General features: G+C 47.1%; 1 protein-coding gene across 6 annotated transcripts in view; it reads right to left on the bottom strand.

Moving 5' to 3' along the window:
- Positions 1-18,721, bottom strand: part of TTK (TTK protein kinase) — a 429,767-nt gene that overhangs the window by 103,454 nt on the left and 307,592 nt on the right. For all 6 annotated transcript variants that reach the window (XR_010176004.1, XM_063916870.1, XM_063916871.1 and 3 more), the window contains exon 17: positions 16,283-16,407. Coding sequence is in view for 5 of the 6 variants with exons in the window: in XM_063916870.1 (XP_063772940.1) it covers positions 16,283-16,407 (125 nt within the window). In the remaining variant the exon portion in view is untranslated. The remainder of the gene's footprint in view (positions 1-16,282; positions 16,408-18,721) is intronic.

Genomic DNA, 18,721 nt, shown 5'->3' with positions numbered 1-18,721 from the left:
TCAGTGCCCGTGTCTGGGTCTGTGTCGACCGACTGAGGCAAAGGGCGTTTTACAGCCCCTGACGGTGTTTGAGGCGCCTGGACAGGCATTAATTGATTGTCCGGCCGCCTCATGTCCTCAACTGACTGTTTAAGGGAAGATAAACCATCACGTAATTCCACAAATAAAGGCATCCATTCTGGTGTCGACCCCCTGGGGGGTGACATCTGCATATTTGGCAATTGCTCCGCCTCCACACCAATATCGTCCTCATACATGTCGACACCACGTACCGACACACACCGCAAACTCACAGGGAATGCTCTAATGAAGACAGGACCCACTAGCCCTTTTGGGGAGACAGAGGGAGAGTCTGCCAGCACACACCACAAAGCGCTATATATACAAGGGATATCCTTATATTAAGTGCTCCCTTATAGCTGCTTTAATATATATATATATATAGCCATTAGTGTGCCCCCCCTCTCTGTTTTACCCTGTTTCTGTAGTGCAGTGCAGGGGAGAGACCTGGGAGCCGTTCTGACCAGCGGAGCTGTGACAGAAAATGGCGCCGTGTGCTGAGGAGATAGGCCCCGCCCCTTTTTCGGCGGGTTCTTCTCCCGCTATTTTTCCAGTCAGGCAGGGGTTAAATATCTCCATATAGCCCCTATGGGCTATATGTGAGGTATTTTTAGCCTTGTATAAGGTTTATATTTGCCTCTCAGAGCGCCCCCCCCCAGCGCTCTGCACCCTCAGTGACTGCCCAGTGAAGTGTGCTGAGAGGAAAATGGCGCACAGCTGCAGTGCTGTGCGCTACCTTATGAAGACTGAGGAGTCTTCAGCCGCCGGTTTCCGGACCTCTTCACGCTTCAGCATCTGCAAGGGGGTCGGCGGCGCGGCTCCGGGACCGGACTCCACGGCTGGGCCTGTGTTCGATCCCTCTGGAGCTAATGGTGTCCAGTAGCCAAGCAGCAAATCCACTCTGCATGCAGGTGAGTTTACTACTTTCCCCCTAAGTCCCACGTTGCAGTGATCCTGTTGCCAGCAGGACTCACTGTAAAGAAAAAAACCTAAACTAAACTTTCTCTAAGCAGCTCTTTAGGAGAGCCACCTAGATTGCACCCTTCTCGTTCGGGCACAAAATCTAACTGGAGTCTGGAGGAGGGTCATAGGGGGAGGAGCCAGTGCACACCACCTGACCTAGTAAAGCTTTACTTTTTTGTGCCCTGTCTCCTGCGGAGCCGCTATTCCCCATGGTCCTTTCAGGAACCCCAGCATCCACTTAGGACGATAGAGAAATAAGAATTTACTTACCGATAATTCTATTTCTCGGAGTCCGTAGTGGATGCTGGGGTTCCTGAAAGGACCATGGGGAATAGCGGCTCCGCAGGAGACAGGGCACAAAAGTAAAGCTTTCCGATCAGGTGGTGTGCACTGGCTCCTCCCCCTATGACCCTCCTCCAAGCCAGTTAGGATACTGTGCCCGGACGAGCGTACACAATAAGGGAGGAATTTTGAATCCCGGGTAAGACTCATACCAGCCACACCAATCACACCGTACAACTTGTGATCTAAACCCAGTTAACAGTATGATAACAGCGGAGCCTCTGAAAAGATGGCTCACAACAATAATAACCCGATTTTTGTAACTATGTACAAGTATTGCAGATAATCCGCACTTGGGATGGGCGCCCAGCATCCACTACGGACTCCGAGAAATAGAATTATCGGTAAGTAAATTCTTATTTTCTCTATCGTCCTAGTGGATGCTGGGGTTCCTGAAAGGACCATGGGGATTATACCAAAGCTCCCAAACGGGCGGGAGAGTGCGGATGACTCTGCAGCACCGAATGAGAGAACTCCAGGTCCTCCTTAGCCAGGGTATCAAATTTGTAGAATTTAGCAAACGTGTTTGCCCCTGACCAAGTAGCTGCTCGGCAAAGTTGTAAAGCCGAGACCCCTCGGGCAGCCGCCCAAGATGAGCCCACCTTCCTTGTGGAATGGGCATTTACATATTTTGGCTGTGGCAGGCCTGCCACAGAATGTGCAAGCTGAATTGTATTACACATCCAACTAGCAATAGTCTGCTTAGAAGCAAGAGCACCCAGTTTGTTGGGTGCATACAGAATAACAGCAAGTCAGTTTTCCTGACTCCAGCCGTCCTGGAATATATTTTCAGGGCCCTGACAACATCTAGCAACTTGGAGTCCTCCAAGTCCCTAGTAGGTGCAAGGCACCACAATAAGCTGGTTCAGGTGAAACACTGACACCACCTTAGGGAGAGAACTGGGGACGAGTCTGCAGCTCTGCCCTGTCCGAATGGACAAACAGATATGGGCTTTTTTTTTTTTTTTTTGAGAAAAAACCACCAATTTGACACTCGCCTGGTCCAGGCCAGGGCCAAGAGCATGGTCACTTTTCATGTGAGATGCTTCAAATCCACAGATTTGACTGGTTTTAAACCAATGTGATTTGAGGAATCCCAGAACTACGTTGAGATCCCACAGTGCCACTGGAGGCACAAAGGGGGGTTGTATATGCAATACTCCCTTGACAAACTTCTTGACTTCAGGAACTGAAGCCAATTCTTTCTGGAAGAAAATCGACAGGGCCGAAATTTGAACCTTAATGGACCCCAATTTGAGGCCCATAGACACTCCTGTTTGCAGGAAATGCAGGAAACGACCGAGTTGAAATTTCTTTGTGGGGCCTTCCTGGCCTCACACCACGCAACATATTTTCGCCACATGTGGTGATAATGTTGTGCGGTCACCTCCTTTCTGGCTTTGACCAGGGTAGGAATGACCTCTTCCGGAATGCCTTTTCCCTTAGGATCCGGCTTTCCACCGCCATGCCGACAACGCAGCTGCGGTAAGTCTTGGAACAGACATGGTACTTGCTGAAGCAAGTCCCTTCTTAGCGACAGAGGCCATAAGACCTCTGTAAGCATCTCTTGAAGTTCCGGGTACCAAGTCCTTCTTGGCCAATCCGGAGCCATGAGTATAGTTCTTACTCCTCTACGTCTTATAGTTCTCAGCACCTTAGGTATGAGAAGCAGAGGAGGGAACACATACACCGACTGGTACACCCACGGTGTTACCAGAACGTCCACAACTATTGCCTGAGGGTCTCTTGACCTGGCGCAATACCTGTCCCGTTTTTTGTTCAGACGGGACGCCATCATGTCCACCTTTGGTATTTCCCAACGGTTTACAATCATGTGGAAAAAACTTCCCGATGAAGTTTCCACTCTCCCGGGTGGAGGTCGTGCCTGCTGAGGAAGTCTGCTTCCCAGTTTCCATTCCCGGGATGAAACACTGCTGACAGTGCTATCACATGATTTTCCGCCCAGCGAAAAGTCCTTGCAGTTTTTGCCATTGCCCTCCTGCTTCTTGTGTCGCCCTGTCTGTTTACGTGGGCGACTGCCGTGATGTTTTTCCCACTGCATCAATACCGGCTGACCTTGAAGCAGAGGTCTTGCTAAGCTTAGAGCATTATAAATTTACCCTTAGCTCCAGTATATTTATGTGGAGAAAAGTCTCCAGACTTGATCACACTCCCTGGAAATTTTTTCCTTGTGTGACTGCTCCCCAGCCTCTCGGGCTGGGCTCCGTGGTCACCAGCATCCAATCCTGAATGCCGAATCTGCGGCCCTCTAGAAGATGAGCACTCTATAACCACCACAGGAGAGACACCCTTGTCCTTGGATATAGGGTTATCCGCTGAATGCATCTGAAGATGCGATCCGGACCATTTGTCCAGCAGATCCCACTGAAAAGTTCTTGCGTGAAATCTGCCGAATGGAATTGCTTCGTAGGAAGCCACCATTTTTTACCAGGACCCTTGTGCAATGATGCACTGTTTTTAGGAGGTTCCTGACTAGCTCGGATAACTCCCTTGCTTTCTCTTCCGGGAGAAACACCTTTTTCTGGACTGTGTCCAGAATCATCCCTAGGCACAGCAGACGTGTCGTCGGGATCAGCTGCGATTTTGGAATATTTAGAATCCACCCGTGCTGTTGTAGCAGTATCCTAGATAGTGCTACTCCGACCTCCAACTGTTCCCTGGACTATGCCCTTATCAGGAGATCGTCCAAGTAAGGGATAATTAAGACGCCTTTTCTTCGAAGAAGAATCATCATTTCGGCCATTACCTTGGTAAAGACCCGGGGTGCCGTGGACAATCCAAACGGCAGCGTCTGAAACTGATAGTGACAGTTCTGCACCACGAACCTGAGGTACCCTTAGTGAGAAGGGCAAATTTGGGACATAGAGGTAAGCATCCCTGATGTCCCGGGACACTATATAGTCCCCTTCTTCCTGGTTCGTTATCACTGCTCTGAGTGACTCCATCTTGATTTGAACCTTTGTAAGTGTTCAAAAATTTTTTTAGAATAAGTCTCACCTAGCCTTCTGGCTTCAGTACCACAATATAGTGTGGAATAATACCCCTTTTCTTGTAGTAGGAGGGGTAATTTAATTATCACCTGCTGGGAATACAGCTTGTGAATTTTTTCCCATACTGCCTCCTTGTCGGATGGAGACCTTGGTAAAGCAGACTTCAGGAGCCTGCGAAGGGGAAACGTCTCGACATTCCAATCTGTACCCCTGGGATACTACTTGTAGGATCCAGGGGTCCTGTACGGTCTCAGCGCCATGCTGAGAACTTGTCAGAAGCGGTGGAACGCTTCTGTTCCTGGGAATGGGCTGCCTGCTGCAGTCTTCTTCCCTTTCCTCTATCCCTGGGCAGATATGATCTTATAGGGACGAAAGGACTGAGGCTGAAAAGACGGTGTCTTTTTCTGCAGAGATGTGACTTAGGGTAAAAACGGTGGATTTTCCAGCAGTTGCCGTGGCCACCAGGTCCGATGGACCGACCCCAAATAACTCCTCTTCCTTTATACGGCAATACACCTTTGAGCCGTTTGGAATCTGCATCACCTGACCACTGTCGTGTCCATAACATCTTCTGGCAGTTTATGGACATCGCATTTACTCTTGATGCCAGAGTGCAAATATCCCTCTGTGCATCTCGCATATATAGAAATGCATCCTTTAAATGCTCTATAGTCAATAAAATACTGTCCCTGTCAAGGGTATCAATATTTTTAGTCAGGGAATCCGACCAAGCCACCCCAGCTCTGCACATCCAGGCTGAGGCGATCGCTGGTCGCAGTATAACACCAGTATGTGTGTATATACTTTTTATGATATTTTTCCAGCCTCCTGTCAGCTGGTCCTTGAGGACGGCCCTATCTATAGACGGTACCGCCACTTGTTTTGATAAGCGTGTGAGCGCCTTATCCACCCTAAGGGGTGTTTCCCAACGCGCCCTAACTTCTGGCGGGAAAGGGTATACCGCCCATAAATTTCTATCGGGGGGAACCCACGCATCATCACACACTTTATTTAATTTATCTGATTCAGGAAAAACTATGGTAGTTTTTTCACATCCCACATAATACCCTCTTTTGTGGTACTTGTAGTATCAGAAATATGTAACACCTCCTTCATTGCCTTTAACGTGTGGCCCTAATAAGGAATACGTTTGTTTATTCACCGTCGACACTGGATTCAGTGTCCCTGTCTGTGTCTGTGTCGACCGACTAAAGTAAACGGGCGTTTTAAAACCCCTGACGGTGTTTTTGAGACGTCTGGACCGGTACTAATTGTTTGTCGGCCGTCTCATGTCGTCAACCGACCTTGCAGCGTGTTGACATTATCACGTAATTCCCTAAATAAGCCATCCATTCCGGTGTCGACTCCCTAGAGAGTGACATCACCATTACAGGCAATTGCTCCGCCTCCTCACCAACATCGTCCTCCTACATGTCGACACACACGTACCGACACACAGCACACACACAGGGAATGCTCTGATAGAGGACAGGACCGACTAGCCCTTTGGAGAGACAGAGGGAGAGTTTGCCAGCACACACCAAAAACGCTATAATTATATAGGGACAACCTTATATAAGTGTTTTCCCTTATAGCATCTTTTTTATATATTTCTAACGCCAAATTAGTGCCCCCCCTCTCTGTTTTAACCCTGTTTCTGTAGTGCAGTGCAGGGGAGAGCCTGGGAGGCTTCCCTCCAGCCTTTCTGTGAGGGAAAATGGCGCTGTGTGCTGAGGAGATAGGCCCCGCCCCTTTTTCGGCGGCCTCGTCTCCCGCTCTTAACGGATTCTGGCAGGGGTTAAATATCTCCATATAGCCTCCGGAGGCTATATGTGAGGTATTTTTAGCCAAAATAGGTATTCATTTGCCTCCCAGGGCGCCCCCCTCCCAGCGCCCTGCACCCTCAGTGACTGCCGTGTGAAGTGTGCTGAGAGGAAAATGGCGCACAGCTGCAGTGCTGTGCGCTACCTTTAGAAGACTGAGGAGTCTTCTGCCGCCGATTCTGGACCTCTTCTTACTTCAGCATCTGCAAGGGGGCCGGCGGCAAGGCTCCGGTGACCATCCAGGCTGTACCTGTGATCGTCCCTCTGGAGCTGATGTCCAGTAGCCAAGAAGCCAATCCATCCTGCACGCAGGTGAGTTCACTTCTTCTCCCCTAAGTCCCTCGTTGCAGTGATCCTGTTGCCAGCAGGACTCACTGTAAAATAAAAAACCTAAGCTAAACTTTTCTAAGCAGCTCTTTAGGAGAGCCACCTAGATTGCACCCTTCTCGGCCGGGCACAAAAATCTAACTGGATTGGAGGAGGGTCATAGGGGGAGGAGCCAGTGCACACCACCTGATCGGAAAGCTTTACTTTTGTGCCCTGTCTCCTGCGGAGCCGCTATTCCCCATGGTCCTTTCAGGTACCCCAGCATCCACTAGGACGATAGAGAAAACCTATTTAAACTTTTACTTCTAAGCAGCTCAGGAGAGCCACCTAGCTTGCACCCTTCTCGTTCGGGCACAAAAATCTAACTGAGGCTTGGAGGAGGGTCATAGGGGGAGGAGCCAGTGCACACCAGCTAGTCTAAAGCTTTTACTTTTTGTGCCCAGTCTCCTGCGGAGCCGCTATTCCCATGGTCCTTACGGAGTTCCCAGCATCCACTAGGACGTCAGAGAAATCATGGAAGAGGATTGGGCTACGCCCAATAAGAAGTTTAGGATTCATAAGAAATGGAAATCCAATTATCCTCTTCCAGCTGGGGATTGTTTAAAAAGAGAGGTGGCTCCTAAAGTAGATACGCATGTAATTCGATTAGTGCGCAAATCTACATTACCTTTGCCTTCAACATCATTAAATGATGTCACGGATAGGAGAGTGGATGGTTTTCTAGAAAATGAAGTGGGCGTTTCTAGGTGTCAACTGACCGTTTTCAGGGAGTGCTAAGAAAAACGCAGGCATGGCAGAAAAAACGCAGGCGTGGCTGGGCAGGTGTATGACATCAAAAGTCGTCCCTCTCTCATTAGAATCAACGCACACGGAGTGTAACTACAGGGCTGGTCTTGTTTTGCACAAAATGATTTTGCAGGCGCTCTGCTGCACAAGCGTTCACACTTCTGCAAAGAGAAAATACACTCCCCAGTGGGCGGTGACAATGCGTTTGCACGGCTGCTAAAAACGGTTAGCGAGTGATTAACTCGGAATGACCCCCATTGCCTCCAGGGCATCAGCTTCAACAATAGCTGCTCCCAGAGCAGTTTGGCTACGTACGTGGAAAGCGGATTCAGAATCTAAGGTGGTTTTGGAATCTTTGCCCTTTTCTGGAGATATTCTTTTTGGTATAGAATTGACAGATATTCTGGAGTCCGAAGCAGACTCCAAGAAGGTCAAGTTCCCTTCCACATAAAATTTCAAACCTAAAATTCCAGCTTTTCGTCCCTTTCGGTCACAAGGAAATGCTAAAGGAAAAAGTGATGGCAAGCAGCCCCAATACAACAAGTCTGGTAAGGCTACAAAGCATTGGGCTACCAGAGGACCGGTTGGGAAAACAGAGAATAACCCATCAGCCTGACGGTGCAGGCCTCCACCTGGGGGACCGACTTCTTCAGTTTGAACAGATCTGGCAGCAGTCTACAACAGATGCCTGGGTGAAGGAAGCGGTATCTCTAGGTTATGTGTTTGCCTTCAAGAAGCACCCTCCTCTAAGGTTTTTTTGTACCAGCCCGTCTCGGGTAGAGACGAAGGCCAGGGTTTTGTTGTCCAGAAATTGCTTCAGTCAGGAGTAGTCATTCCAGTTCCTCCTGCACAACAAGGAAAGGGATTTTACTCCAACCTGATTTTAGTTCAGAAGCCAAATGGGTAATTTCTGCCCATTCTCAATCTCAAAACGCTGAACAAATACATTTGGGTACCTCGGTTTCACATGGAGACTTTCCGTTCCATCATTTTGGCATTGGAGTCAGGGGATTATATAGTATTCCTGGATATACAGGATGCCTACCTACATGTTCCTATAGCACTGTCCCATCAGTGCTCTCTCAGGTTCGCTATTCTCCAACAGCATTTTCAGTTCCAGGCCCTACCTTCTGGGTTAGCCACAGCCCCCAGAGTATTTACCAAGATTATGGTGGTAATGGCACCTTATTTACGCCAGCAGGGGATAAATAGGATTTTAACACCTAGTCCTTAGAGGATGCTGGGGATGCTTCAAGAACCATGGGGTATAGATGGGATCCGCAGGAGACATGGGCACTTTAAGACTTTAAAAGGGGTGTGAACTGGCTCCTCCCTCTATGCCACTCCTCCAGACTCCAGTTATAGGAACTGTGCCCAGGGAGACGGACATTTCGAGGAAAAGGATTTAATTTATTTTTAAAACTAAGGCGAGATACATACCAGCTCCCACCTCAAACACGCCGTACAACATGGCATTCAACAACGCCGCATGCAACGGCATGACCAACATCAGCCACAGACTGACTGAACTCAACCTGAGTGGAACCATAACCAAAACTGCAGATACAGCCCGCACTGGGAAGGGCGCCCAGCATCCTCTACGGACTAAGAGAAAAGGATTTACCGGTAGGTATTACAATCCTATTTTATCATATGTCCTAGAGGATGCTGGGGATGCTTCAAGAACCATGGGGTTTATACCAAAGCTCCAGAACGGGTGGGAGAGTGCGGATGACTCTGCAGCACCAATTGACCAAACAAGAGGTCCTCCTCAGCCAGGGTATCAAACTTGTAAAACTTCGCTTAAGTATTTGATCCCGACCAAGTAGCAGCTCGGCAAAGCTGTAATGCCGAGACCCTTCGGGCAGCCGCCCAGGATGAGCCCACCTTTCTGGTAGAATGGGCCTTCACTAATTTCGGTAACTGCAATCCTGCCGAAGAATGAGCTTGCTGAATCGTATTACAGATCCAGCGTGCAATAGTCTGCTTAGAAGCAGGAGCCCCAATCTTGTTGGGAGCCCACAGGACAAACAGAGCCTCTATTATCCTAATTTGAGCCGTTCTGGCGACATAGATTTTCAAAGCTTTGACCACATCGAGAGACTTCGATTCCGCCAAGGCGTCAGCAGCCACTGGCACCACAATAGGCTGGTTCACGTGAAACGATGATACCACTTCTGGCAGAAATTGCTGACGAGTTCTCAACTCTGCTCTATCAGTATGGAAGATTAAATAGGGGCTTTTGTGAGACAAAGCCGCCAATTCGGATACCCGCCTTGCAGATGCCAAGGCCAACAACATGACTACTTTCCAAGTTAGGAATTTTAACTCAACCTAACGCAAAGGTTCAAACCAATGAGATTGCAGGAAATGTAACACCCCATTAAGATCCCATGGTGCCACTGGGGGCACAAAGGGGGGTTGGATGTGTAGTACGCCTTTCACGAAGGTCTGAACTTCTGGAAGGGAGGCCAATTCTTCTGAAAGAAAATTGATAAGGCCGAAATATGTACTTTAATTGAGCCCAACTTTAGGCCCGCATCCACACCTGCTTGCAAAAAATGGAGCAAATGCCCCAGTTGAAATTCCTCCGTAGGAGCCTTCTTGGATTCACACCAAGAGACATATTTCCTCCAAATACGGTGGTAATGCTTTGCCATTACTTCCGTTCTAGCCTGAAGTAGTGTGGGAATGACTTCTCTGGGAATACCCTTTCGGGCTAGGATTTGGCGTTCAACCGCCATGCCATCAAACGCAGCCGCGGTAAGTCTTGATACACGCACGGTCCTTGCTGTAACAGGTCCTCTCGTAGAGGAAAAGGCCAGGGATCTTCTATGAGCAAATCCTGAAGATCTGGATACCAGGCCTTCCTTGGCCAGACTGGAACAATGAGTATCGCCTGAACCCTTGTTCTTCTTATAATCTTTATCACCTTTGGAATGGAGTGGAAGTGGAGGGAACACATAGACCGACGGAAACACCCACGGTGTCACTAGGGCGTCCACCGCTATTGCTTGAGGGTCCCTCGACCTGGAACAATATCTCTGAAGTTTCTTGTTGAGGTGTGACGCCATCATGTCTATTTGAGGAATTCCCCAACGACTTGTCACTTCTGCAAAGACCTCTTGATGAAGACCCCACTCTCCTGGATGGAGATCGTGTCTGCTGAGGAAGTCTGCTTCCCAGTTGTCCACTCCTGGAATGAAGACCGCTGACAGAGCGCTTGCATGTCTCTCCGCCCAGCGAAGAACTTTTGTGGACTCGGCCATCGCCACTCTGCTTCTTGTTCCGCCCTGGCGGTTTATGTACGCCACTGCTGTTATGTTGTCTGACTGAATCAAGACGGGCAGACCGCGAAGAAGGTGTTCCGCTTGCAGAACGCCATCGTAAATGGCCCTTAATTCCAGAATGTTTATGTGCAGACAAGCTTCCTGGCTACCCAATTTCCCTGAAAATTTCTCCCCTGTGTGACTGCTCCCCAGCCTCGGAGACTTGCATCTGTGGTCACCAGGATCCAATCCTGAATCTGCGTCCCTCCAGAAGGTGAGTACTGTGCAGCCACCACAGGAGGGAGATCCTGGTCCTGGAAGATAGGATTATTTTCCAATGCATGTCCAGGTGAGACCCAGACCACTTGTCCAACAGGTCCCACTGAAACACCCTGGCATGGAACCTGCCATACTGAATGACCTCGTAGGCCGCCACCATCTTCCCCAGCAAGCGAGTGCATTGAAGAATCGACACTCTTGGCGGTTTCAGAATCTATTTTACCATGTTCTGTATTTCCAGAGCCTTTTCCACTGGAAGAAAAACGCTCTGCAATTCTGTATCCAGAATCACGCCCAGGGACGACAGCTGTGTCGTCGGAGCCAACTGTGATTTTGTCAAGTTTAGGAGCCAACCATGTTGTTGCAGAATCGTCAGCGATAGCGCAACATTTTTCATCAACTGCTTCTTGGATCTCGCCTTTATGAGGAGATCGTCCAAGTACGGGATAATTGCGATTCCCTGCTTGCGCAGGAGAGCCATCATTTCCGCCATAACCTTGGTGAAAATCCTTGGAGCCGTGGACAGACCAAACGGCAACATCTGAAATTGGTAATGACAATCCTGAACAGCAAACCTCAGGTATGCCTGATGTGGAGGATATATGGGGACGTGTACGTAGGCATCCTTTATGTCGACCAACACCATAAAATCCCCCTCCTCCAGACTGGAAATCACTGCTCGGAGAGATTCCATCTTGAATTTGAATTTTTTTAGAAAGAAATTGAGGGATTTTAGATTCAGAATCAGTCTGACTGAGCCATTCGGCTTCGGGACCACGAACAGACTCGAATCAAAACCCTCCCCCTGTTGTGACGGGGGTACTGTGACAATGACTTGATTTTGATACAACTTTAGTATTGCAGCGCATACTACCTCCCTTTCTAGAAGAGAAGCTGGTAAGGCCGATTTGAAAAATAGGTGAGGGGGCACGTCTTGAAACTCTAATTTGTACCCTTGGTCTACTATTTCTAATATCCAAGGATTCAGGTCCGAGTGTACCCAGACCTGACTGAAGAGTTTGAGACATGCCCCCACCGGTGCGGACTCCCACAGAAGGGGTGGTCTTCTGTTTGCCGGCGGTCGGGCTCCCGGCGCTCAGTATACCGGCGCCGGGAGCCCGACAGCCGGCATACCGACAATTATTTTCCCTCGTGGGGGTCCACGACCCCCATAGAGGGAGAATAAAATAGTGTGGCGCGCGCAGCGCGCCACCGTGCCCGTAGCGTGGCGAGCGCAGCGAGCCCGCAAGGGGCTCATTTGCGCTCGCCAAGCTGTCGGTAAGCCGGCGGTCGGGCTCCCGGCGCCGGGATGCTGGTCGCCGGGAGCCCGACCGCCGGCCAGCCGTAGTGAACCCCCACAGAAGAGCCCCAGCATCATGTGGTGGATTTGGTAGAAGCCGGAGAGGACTTCTGCTCTTGGGGACTTGCCACAGCCTGTGACCTTTTTCCCTTTCCTCTTCCTCTCGCAGCAAGGAAGGAGGACCCTAGTCCTTTTTTGTATTTATTGGGCCGAAAGGACTGCATCTGATAGTGGGGCGTTTTCTTCTGTTGTGCAGCAACATAAGGTAAAAATTACGACTTACCCGCGGTAGCCGTAGATACCAGGTCAGTGAGGCCGTCACCAAACAAGACACTACCGTTAAACGGTAAAGACTCCATCGCCTTCTTAGAGTCAACATCAGCATTCCATAGATGAATCCACAATGCTCTCCTAGCTGAGACTGCCAAGGCATTGGCCCTTGATCCCAAAAGGCCAATATCCCTTACAGCTTCTTTTAAATCTGCTGCAGCGTCCCTGATATGACCCAGAGTCAAAAGTACGCTATCCATGTTTAGGGTATCTATCTCAGATGACAAGTTATCTGCCCACTTTTCAATAGCGCTGCTCACCCATGCCGAAGCAACGGCCGGCCTGAGTAGCGAACCCGTAGTGACATAAATGGATTTTTGTGCATTTTCCTGCTTACGATCCGCAGGATCCTTTAGGGCTGCCGTGTCAGGAGACGGAAGAGCCACTTTTTTGGATAGACGCGACAGAGCCTTGTCTACCGTGGGGGTTGACTCCCACTTTTCCCTGTCCCCAGAAGGAAACGGATATGCCACTGGAATTCTTATGATAACCTGTACCTTCTTGTCAGGATATGCCCAAGCCTTTTCAAAAAGAGCGTTCAGTTCATGAGAGGGAGGAAACGTTATCTCAGGTTTCTTTTCTTTATACATACAGACCCTTGTATCAGGAACAGAAGGGTCCTTCGTGATATGTAATACGTCTTTTATCGCCACAATCATGTACTGAATGATCTTAGCCAGTTTAGGATTTAATCTGGCATCACTATAGTCGACACTGGAATCAGAATCCGTGTCGGTATCTGTATCTGCTATCTGGGTAAATGCACGTTTCTGTGACCCAGAAGGGGTCTGAGCTTGTGACAATGCATCTTCCATGGATTTCCTCCATGTCTGGTTCTTAGACTCAGATTTATCTAATCTCTTAGTCAACCGAGCCACATTTGCATTCAAAACATTCAACATATTTACCCAATCAGCTGTCGGCGGTGCCGACACGGTCACTCCCACAGCCTTTTCTGTCCCCACTCCAGCCTGCTCCTGGGAAGAGCACTCAGCCTCAAACATGTCGACACACACGTACCAACACCACAACCGCACTGGGGCTATAGGAGACAGACCCACAACAAAGCCTGTTAGAGAAACACAGAGGGAGTTCTGCCAGCTCACAACCCAGCGCCTATCCCGGTTCTGAAACGAGTAAAATACTGCCCTGACCTGTTAGCGCTTTTACTTTCAAATAATTAGCACCAAATCTCTTGTGCTGCCCCCCCCCCCCGTTTTGCACCCTGTTACTTGTACAGTAGTGTGGGAGGACAGGCTCAGCGTCTCTGCAGCTTCTGTGAAGAGAAAATGGCGCTGGTCAGAGCTGTGAGGGCTAAGCCACACCCCCTTAATGGCACACTTCAGTCCCGCTTAATTTTACTTCTTTATACTGGCGCGGGTCTGTAATTAGTGCCTAGGCACTTTATACACTTCTGCCAGTCGCTATTTGAGGATTTATGCTGCCCAGGGTGCCCCCCCTGCGCCCTGCAGTGCCGTTCTGTCTGTGGGAGCATGGCCCGCTGCGCGGTACCTCAAAAGCCGTTTTCTGCCGTCACTGAAGTCTTCTGATCTCCTTTTACTCACCCGGCTTCTTTCTTCTGGCTTCTGTGAGGGGATTGACGGCGCGGCTCCGGGAACGAGCAGCTAGGCGTACCAAGTGATCGGACCCTCTGGAGCTAATGGTGTCCAGTAGCCTAAGAAGCAGAGCCTTTGAACACAGAGAAGTAGGTCTGATTCTCTCCCCTCAGTCCCACGATGCAGGGAGCCTGTTGTCAGCAGGTCTCCCTGAAAATAATAAACCTAAAAGTCTTTTTCTGAGAAACTCTGGAGAGCTCCTCAGTGTGCATCCAGTCTCACTGGGCACAGAATCTAACTGGAGTCTGGGGGAGGGGCATAGAGGGAGGAGCCAGTTCACACCCATTCAAAGTCTTATAGTGTGCCCATGTCTCCTGCGGATCCCGTCTATACCCCATGGTCCTTACGGAGTCCCCAGCATCCTCTAGGACGTATGAGAAATATAAATATATTGGAACTTTGGGCCATATACATGGCACTGATTCAGGCAAAGGACATTCTTGGGGGAAAACCAGTCCAGATCCGCTCAGACAATGCGACGGCAGTAGCGTACCTCAACCATCAGGGAGGAACTCGCAGCCGAAAAGCTATGAAGGAGGTAAGTCACATACTAAAGTGGGCAGAACTTCATCATCCAGCCTTGTCCGCAGTGTTTGTTTCGGGAGTCCTAAGCTGGGAAGCAAACTATTTCAGTCGACACGTCATTCAGGCAAGCCAATGGGCTCTCCACCCGGAGGTCTTCCAGACTCTAGTAGACAAGTGGGGGTTGCCAGAGATAGATCTCATGGCGTCCCGTCGGAACAACAAAGTGCTCGCATACGGATCAAGAACAAAGGATCCCAGAGCGATCTTTGCGGATGCCCTGTTGGTGAGATGGGACTTTCATCTGGCTTGTGTGTTCCTCCAATCACCCTATTACCCAGGGTGGTGAGAAAGATAAAGCAAGAAAAAGGTGCCGTGATACTAATAGCTCCGGCTTGGCCCAGAAGGCATTGGTACACAGAACTGCAGAGAATGTCGATGGATGTTCCACTTCTGCTCCCTCAACGTCCAGATCTACTGATGCAGGGTCCTTGTTATCACGGACATCTGGATCGACTGACTTTGACGGCGTGCCTCTTGAAACCTCTATCCTTAATTCAAGAGGATTCTCACAACAGGTAATTCAAACCATGAGCAGAGCAAGGAAACCTCCTTCAGATCGCATTTATCACCGAATATGGCAAACCTATATTCATTGGTGCAATGAACAGAAAATGGACCCTAAGGGGTATATTCAATAAGAGTCGGATCGATTCCGACATGCAGTTGTCGGAATGGATCCAAAATCCCCTATTCAATGGACGTCCAAATCCAACTGTCGGATTTGGCCGTACACAGGGTCGCTGACAGCAGCGGCAAGGGGTGCAGATGGTGGCGGGAGCAGAGATCGGCGGCCGGCGGTAGGAGCTGGCTGCGGGGAGACATATCTGGGGCAGCGGGGGGAGGCACTGCAGGGAGAGAGGTGCCTGTGGGCGGCGGGGGAGCAGAGATCGGCGGCCGGCGGGAGGAGCTGGCTGCGGGGGGACATGTCTGCCGCGGTGGGGGGAGGCGCAGCAGAGAGAGGTGTGCCTGGCCCACATGTTATGTGCGCTATACCGCTTCTACCCCATGTATGATCGCTGCGGTGCGGGCACAGTATCAGCGGCACTATCGCCCCTTTCCATTATCGGCGCTGCAATCTTACAGATAGCAGGCCGATATGCTTGGGCAATGTATGTTGCTGACCGTTCAGACACCTGCAGCTGTCAATTTCAACAGATGCAGGTGTTGATGCCCATAGACCCACAGCAGGGACAGAGCTGTCCCTGGTGGGTGCCGACTTCGAGTGCGCTGGGGATCTAGCGTGAGCAGCAGATCCCGCGCATGTGCAGAGGAGCCGACCGGGAAGGAGGCACAGTGCTTCAGCACTGAGCTGATGCGCTGTGTGCTCGGGGGGAGCTTCGCTTCCCCGCTTCGACAGACAAGATGTTAATACATCTTGTTGATGGCTCTTCCAGCTTAGCCTCGGTAATGAGGCAAAGCAGGAAGTGTTAAATCGCTATAATACATTTAGATATTCGACTTGTAAATAAAAACACATTATATGGATAAAATTATCACATACTCTGCAACATTACCACTTACAGTACATTAATCAGAGAAAATACATAAACACAGTTACGTATACAGGGCGTTCAAAATGAACTATAATTACCTGTGAATCTTTCACAATACTTGTTACATCTGGCTGTATTTGGTTGGCAATGCCAAAGTCTATTAGCTTAAGCATCCCATCTACAATCAAGAAGTTTGCTGGCTTTAAGTCACTATGGACAATACCTAGGAAAAATAGGTTTACTGATTAACATATGCAGCACATAAAATGAAGGGGGAAAAAAAGAACAACTTGAGTTCTAAGAAATAAATTACTGTATTCTTTGATTCTTAAGGTCTTTTATGGGAGGGGGGGGGGGGGGGGAATGAATTCAGATGTTTGCCAATTTTTTCTATCAGGTAAGGATCTTGGGTAATTAGCAATTTATTTATTTAAATTCCTACTTACATTCTTATTAAAATCTGATCAAGCCGACAAACTTTTAGTTTCAAAAAGTAGCTTCGATTTTCTGGTGAACTTTGCCTCAAGAATTTCTCTAAGGGATATATTTACTAAAGTTTAGGATTTTAGAACTGGAGATGTTGCCATAGCAACTAATCAGATTCTAGCTATAATCTTCTAGAAGTGGCTAGATAACTGATAAGTATAATCTGATTGCTTGCTAATCAGTTATCTAGCACCTTCTAGAAGATAATAGGTTGACTGGTTGCTATGGCAACATCTTCACTTTAAAAAACCTGCATTTTAGTAAAAATACCCCTGAGATTACACCATTAGTCAGAAAACAAATTGTGGCTCCACCTGCCTCAGTAATTCTTTTCAGTGTTAGAAATACCCGGATTTATGTGCTCACCATATTCATCGTTTACTACTCCTTTAATGACATTGCACCACACATGAAAAATATTTCACAGTATGTGAATTTGTTTTTTACCCAGCACTTTAAAAAGTTTTTCATTAAGTACAAGCTTGAATGGCGAAAGAGGAAGGTACACCTCATCAGTGTCACCATGTGAGTAGTGCACTACATTGTTCCTGCCTGGAACAAGGATCCAATTAGATCCGAAACTGAGCCTATTATAAAAGCCACGTCATATACCCATGCCACTCATGTTTGTATAGATAGTAGGTACAGAAGGAAACGTATGTCCGCTATGAAGGTGGCCTATTTTTAAGCAGACTTTGGAAGAATAAAAGAAGAAGAAGAAGAAGAAGAAAAAGAATAAAAAGAAAAAGAAAAAGAAGAAAAAGAAGAAAAAGAAGAAAAAGAAGAAAAAGAAGAAAAAGAAGAAAAAGAAGAAAAAGAAGAAAAAGAAGAAAAAGAAGAAAAAGAAGAAAAAGAAGAAAAAGAAAAAGAAAAAGAAGAAGAAGAAAAAGAAGAAAAAGAAGAAAAAGAAAAAGAAAAAGAATAAAAAGAAAAAGAAAAAGAAGAAAAAGAAGAAAAAGAAGAAAAAGAAGAAAAAGAAGAAAAAGAAGAAAAAGAAGAAAAAGAAGAAAAAGAAGAAAAAGAAGAAAAAGAAGAAAAAGAAGAAAAAGAAAAAGAAAAAGAAGAAGAAGAAAAAGAAGAAAAAGAAGAAAAAGAAAAAGAAGAAGAAGAAAAAGAAAAAGAAGAAGAAGAAAAAGAAGAAAGAAGAAGAGAGAAGAAAAGAAGAAAAAGAAGAAGAAAAAGAAGAAGAAAAAGAAGAAAAGAAAAAGAAGAAGAAGAAGAAGAAGAAGAAGAAAAAGAAAAAGAAGAAAAAGAAGAAGAAAAAGAAAAGAAGAAAAGAAGAAGAAAAAAGAAAAAGAAGAAGAAAAGAAGAAAAAGAAGAAAAATAAAAATAAAAAGAAGAAGAATAAAAGAAGAAGAATAAAAGAAGAAGAAAAAGAAGAAAAAGAAGAAAAAGAAGAAAAAGAAGAAAAAGAAGAAAAGAAGAAGAAAAAGAAGAAGAAAAAGAAGAAGAAAAAGAAGAAAGAAAAAGAAGAAGAAGAAAAAGAAGAAGAAAAAGAAGAAGAAAAAGAAGAAGAAAAAGAAGAAGAAAGAAGAAGAAAGAAGAAAAAGAAGAAAAAGAAGAAGAAAAGAAGAAGAAAAAGAAGAAAAAGAAGAAGAAGAAAAAGAAGAAGAAAAGAAGAAAAGAAAAAGAAGAAGAAGAAAAGAAGAAGAAAAGAAGAAAAAGAATAAAAGAAGAAGAAAAATAAAAGAAGAAGAAGAAAAGAAGAAAAGAATAAAAAGAAGAAGAAAGAAGAAGAATAAAGATAAGAAGAAGAAGAAGAAGAATAAAGAAGAAGAAGAGAGAAGAGAAAAGAAGAAAAGAAGAAAAAGAAAGAAAAAGAAGAAAGAAGAAAAAGAAGAAAAGAAAAAGAAGAAGAAGAAAAAGAAGAAAAAGAAGAAGAAGAAGAAAAGAAATAGAAAAAGAAGAAGAAGAAGAAGAAAAAGGAAAAGGAAAGAATGAAGAAGAAGAAGAAGAAGAAGAAGAAGAAGAAGAAAGAAGAAGAAGAAGAAGAAAAAGAAAAGAAGAAAAGAAGAAGAAAAAGAAAAAGAAGAAGAAAAGAAGAAGAAAA

Source organism: Pseudophryne corroboree, chromosome 4 (genome assembly GCF_028390025.1).
Source record: "Pseudophryne corroboree isolate aPseCor3 chromosome 4, aPseCor3.hap2, whole genome shotgun sequence".
Classification (NCBI taxonomy): Eukaryota; Metazoa; Chordata; class Amphibia; order Anura; family Myobatrachidae; genus Pseudophryne; species Pseudophryne corroboree.
The sequence above is the reverse complement of the archived record's forward strand: the minus strand, read 5'-3'. Positions and strand labels throughout refer to the sequence as shown.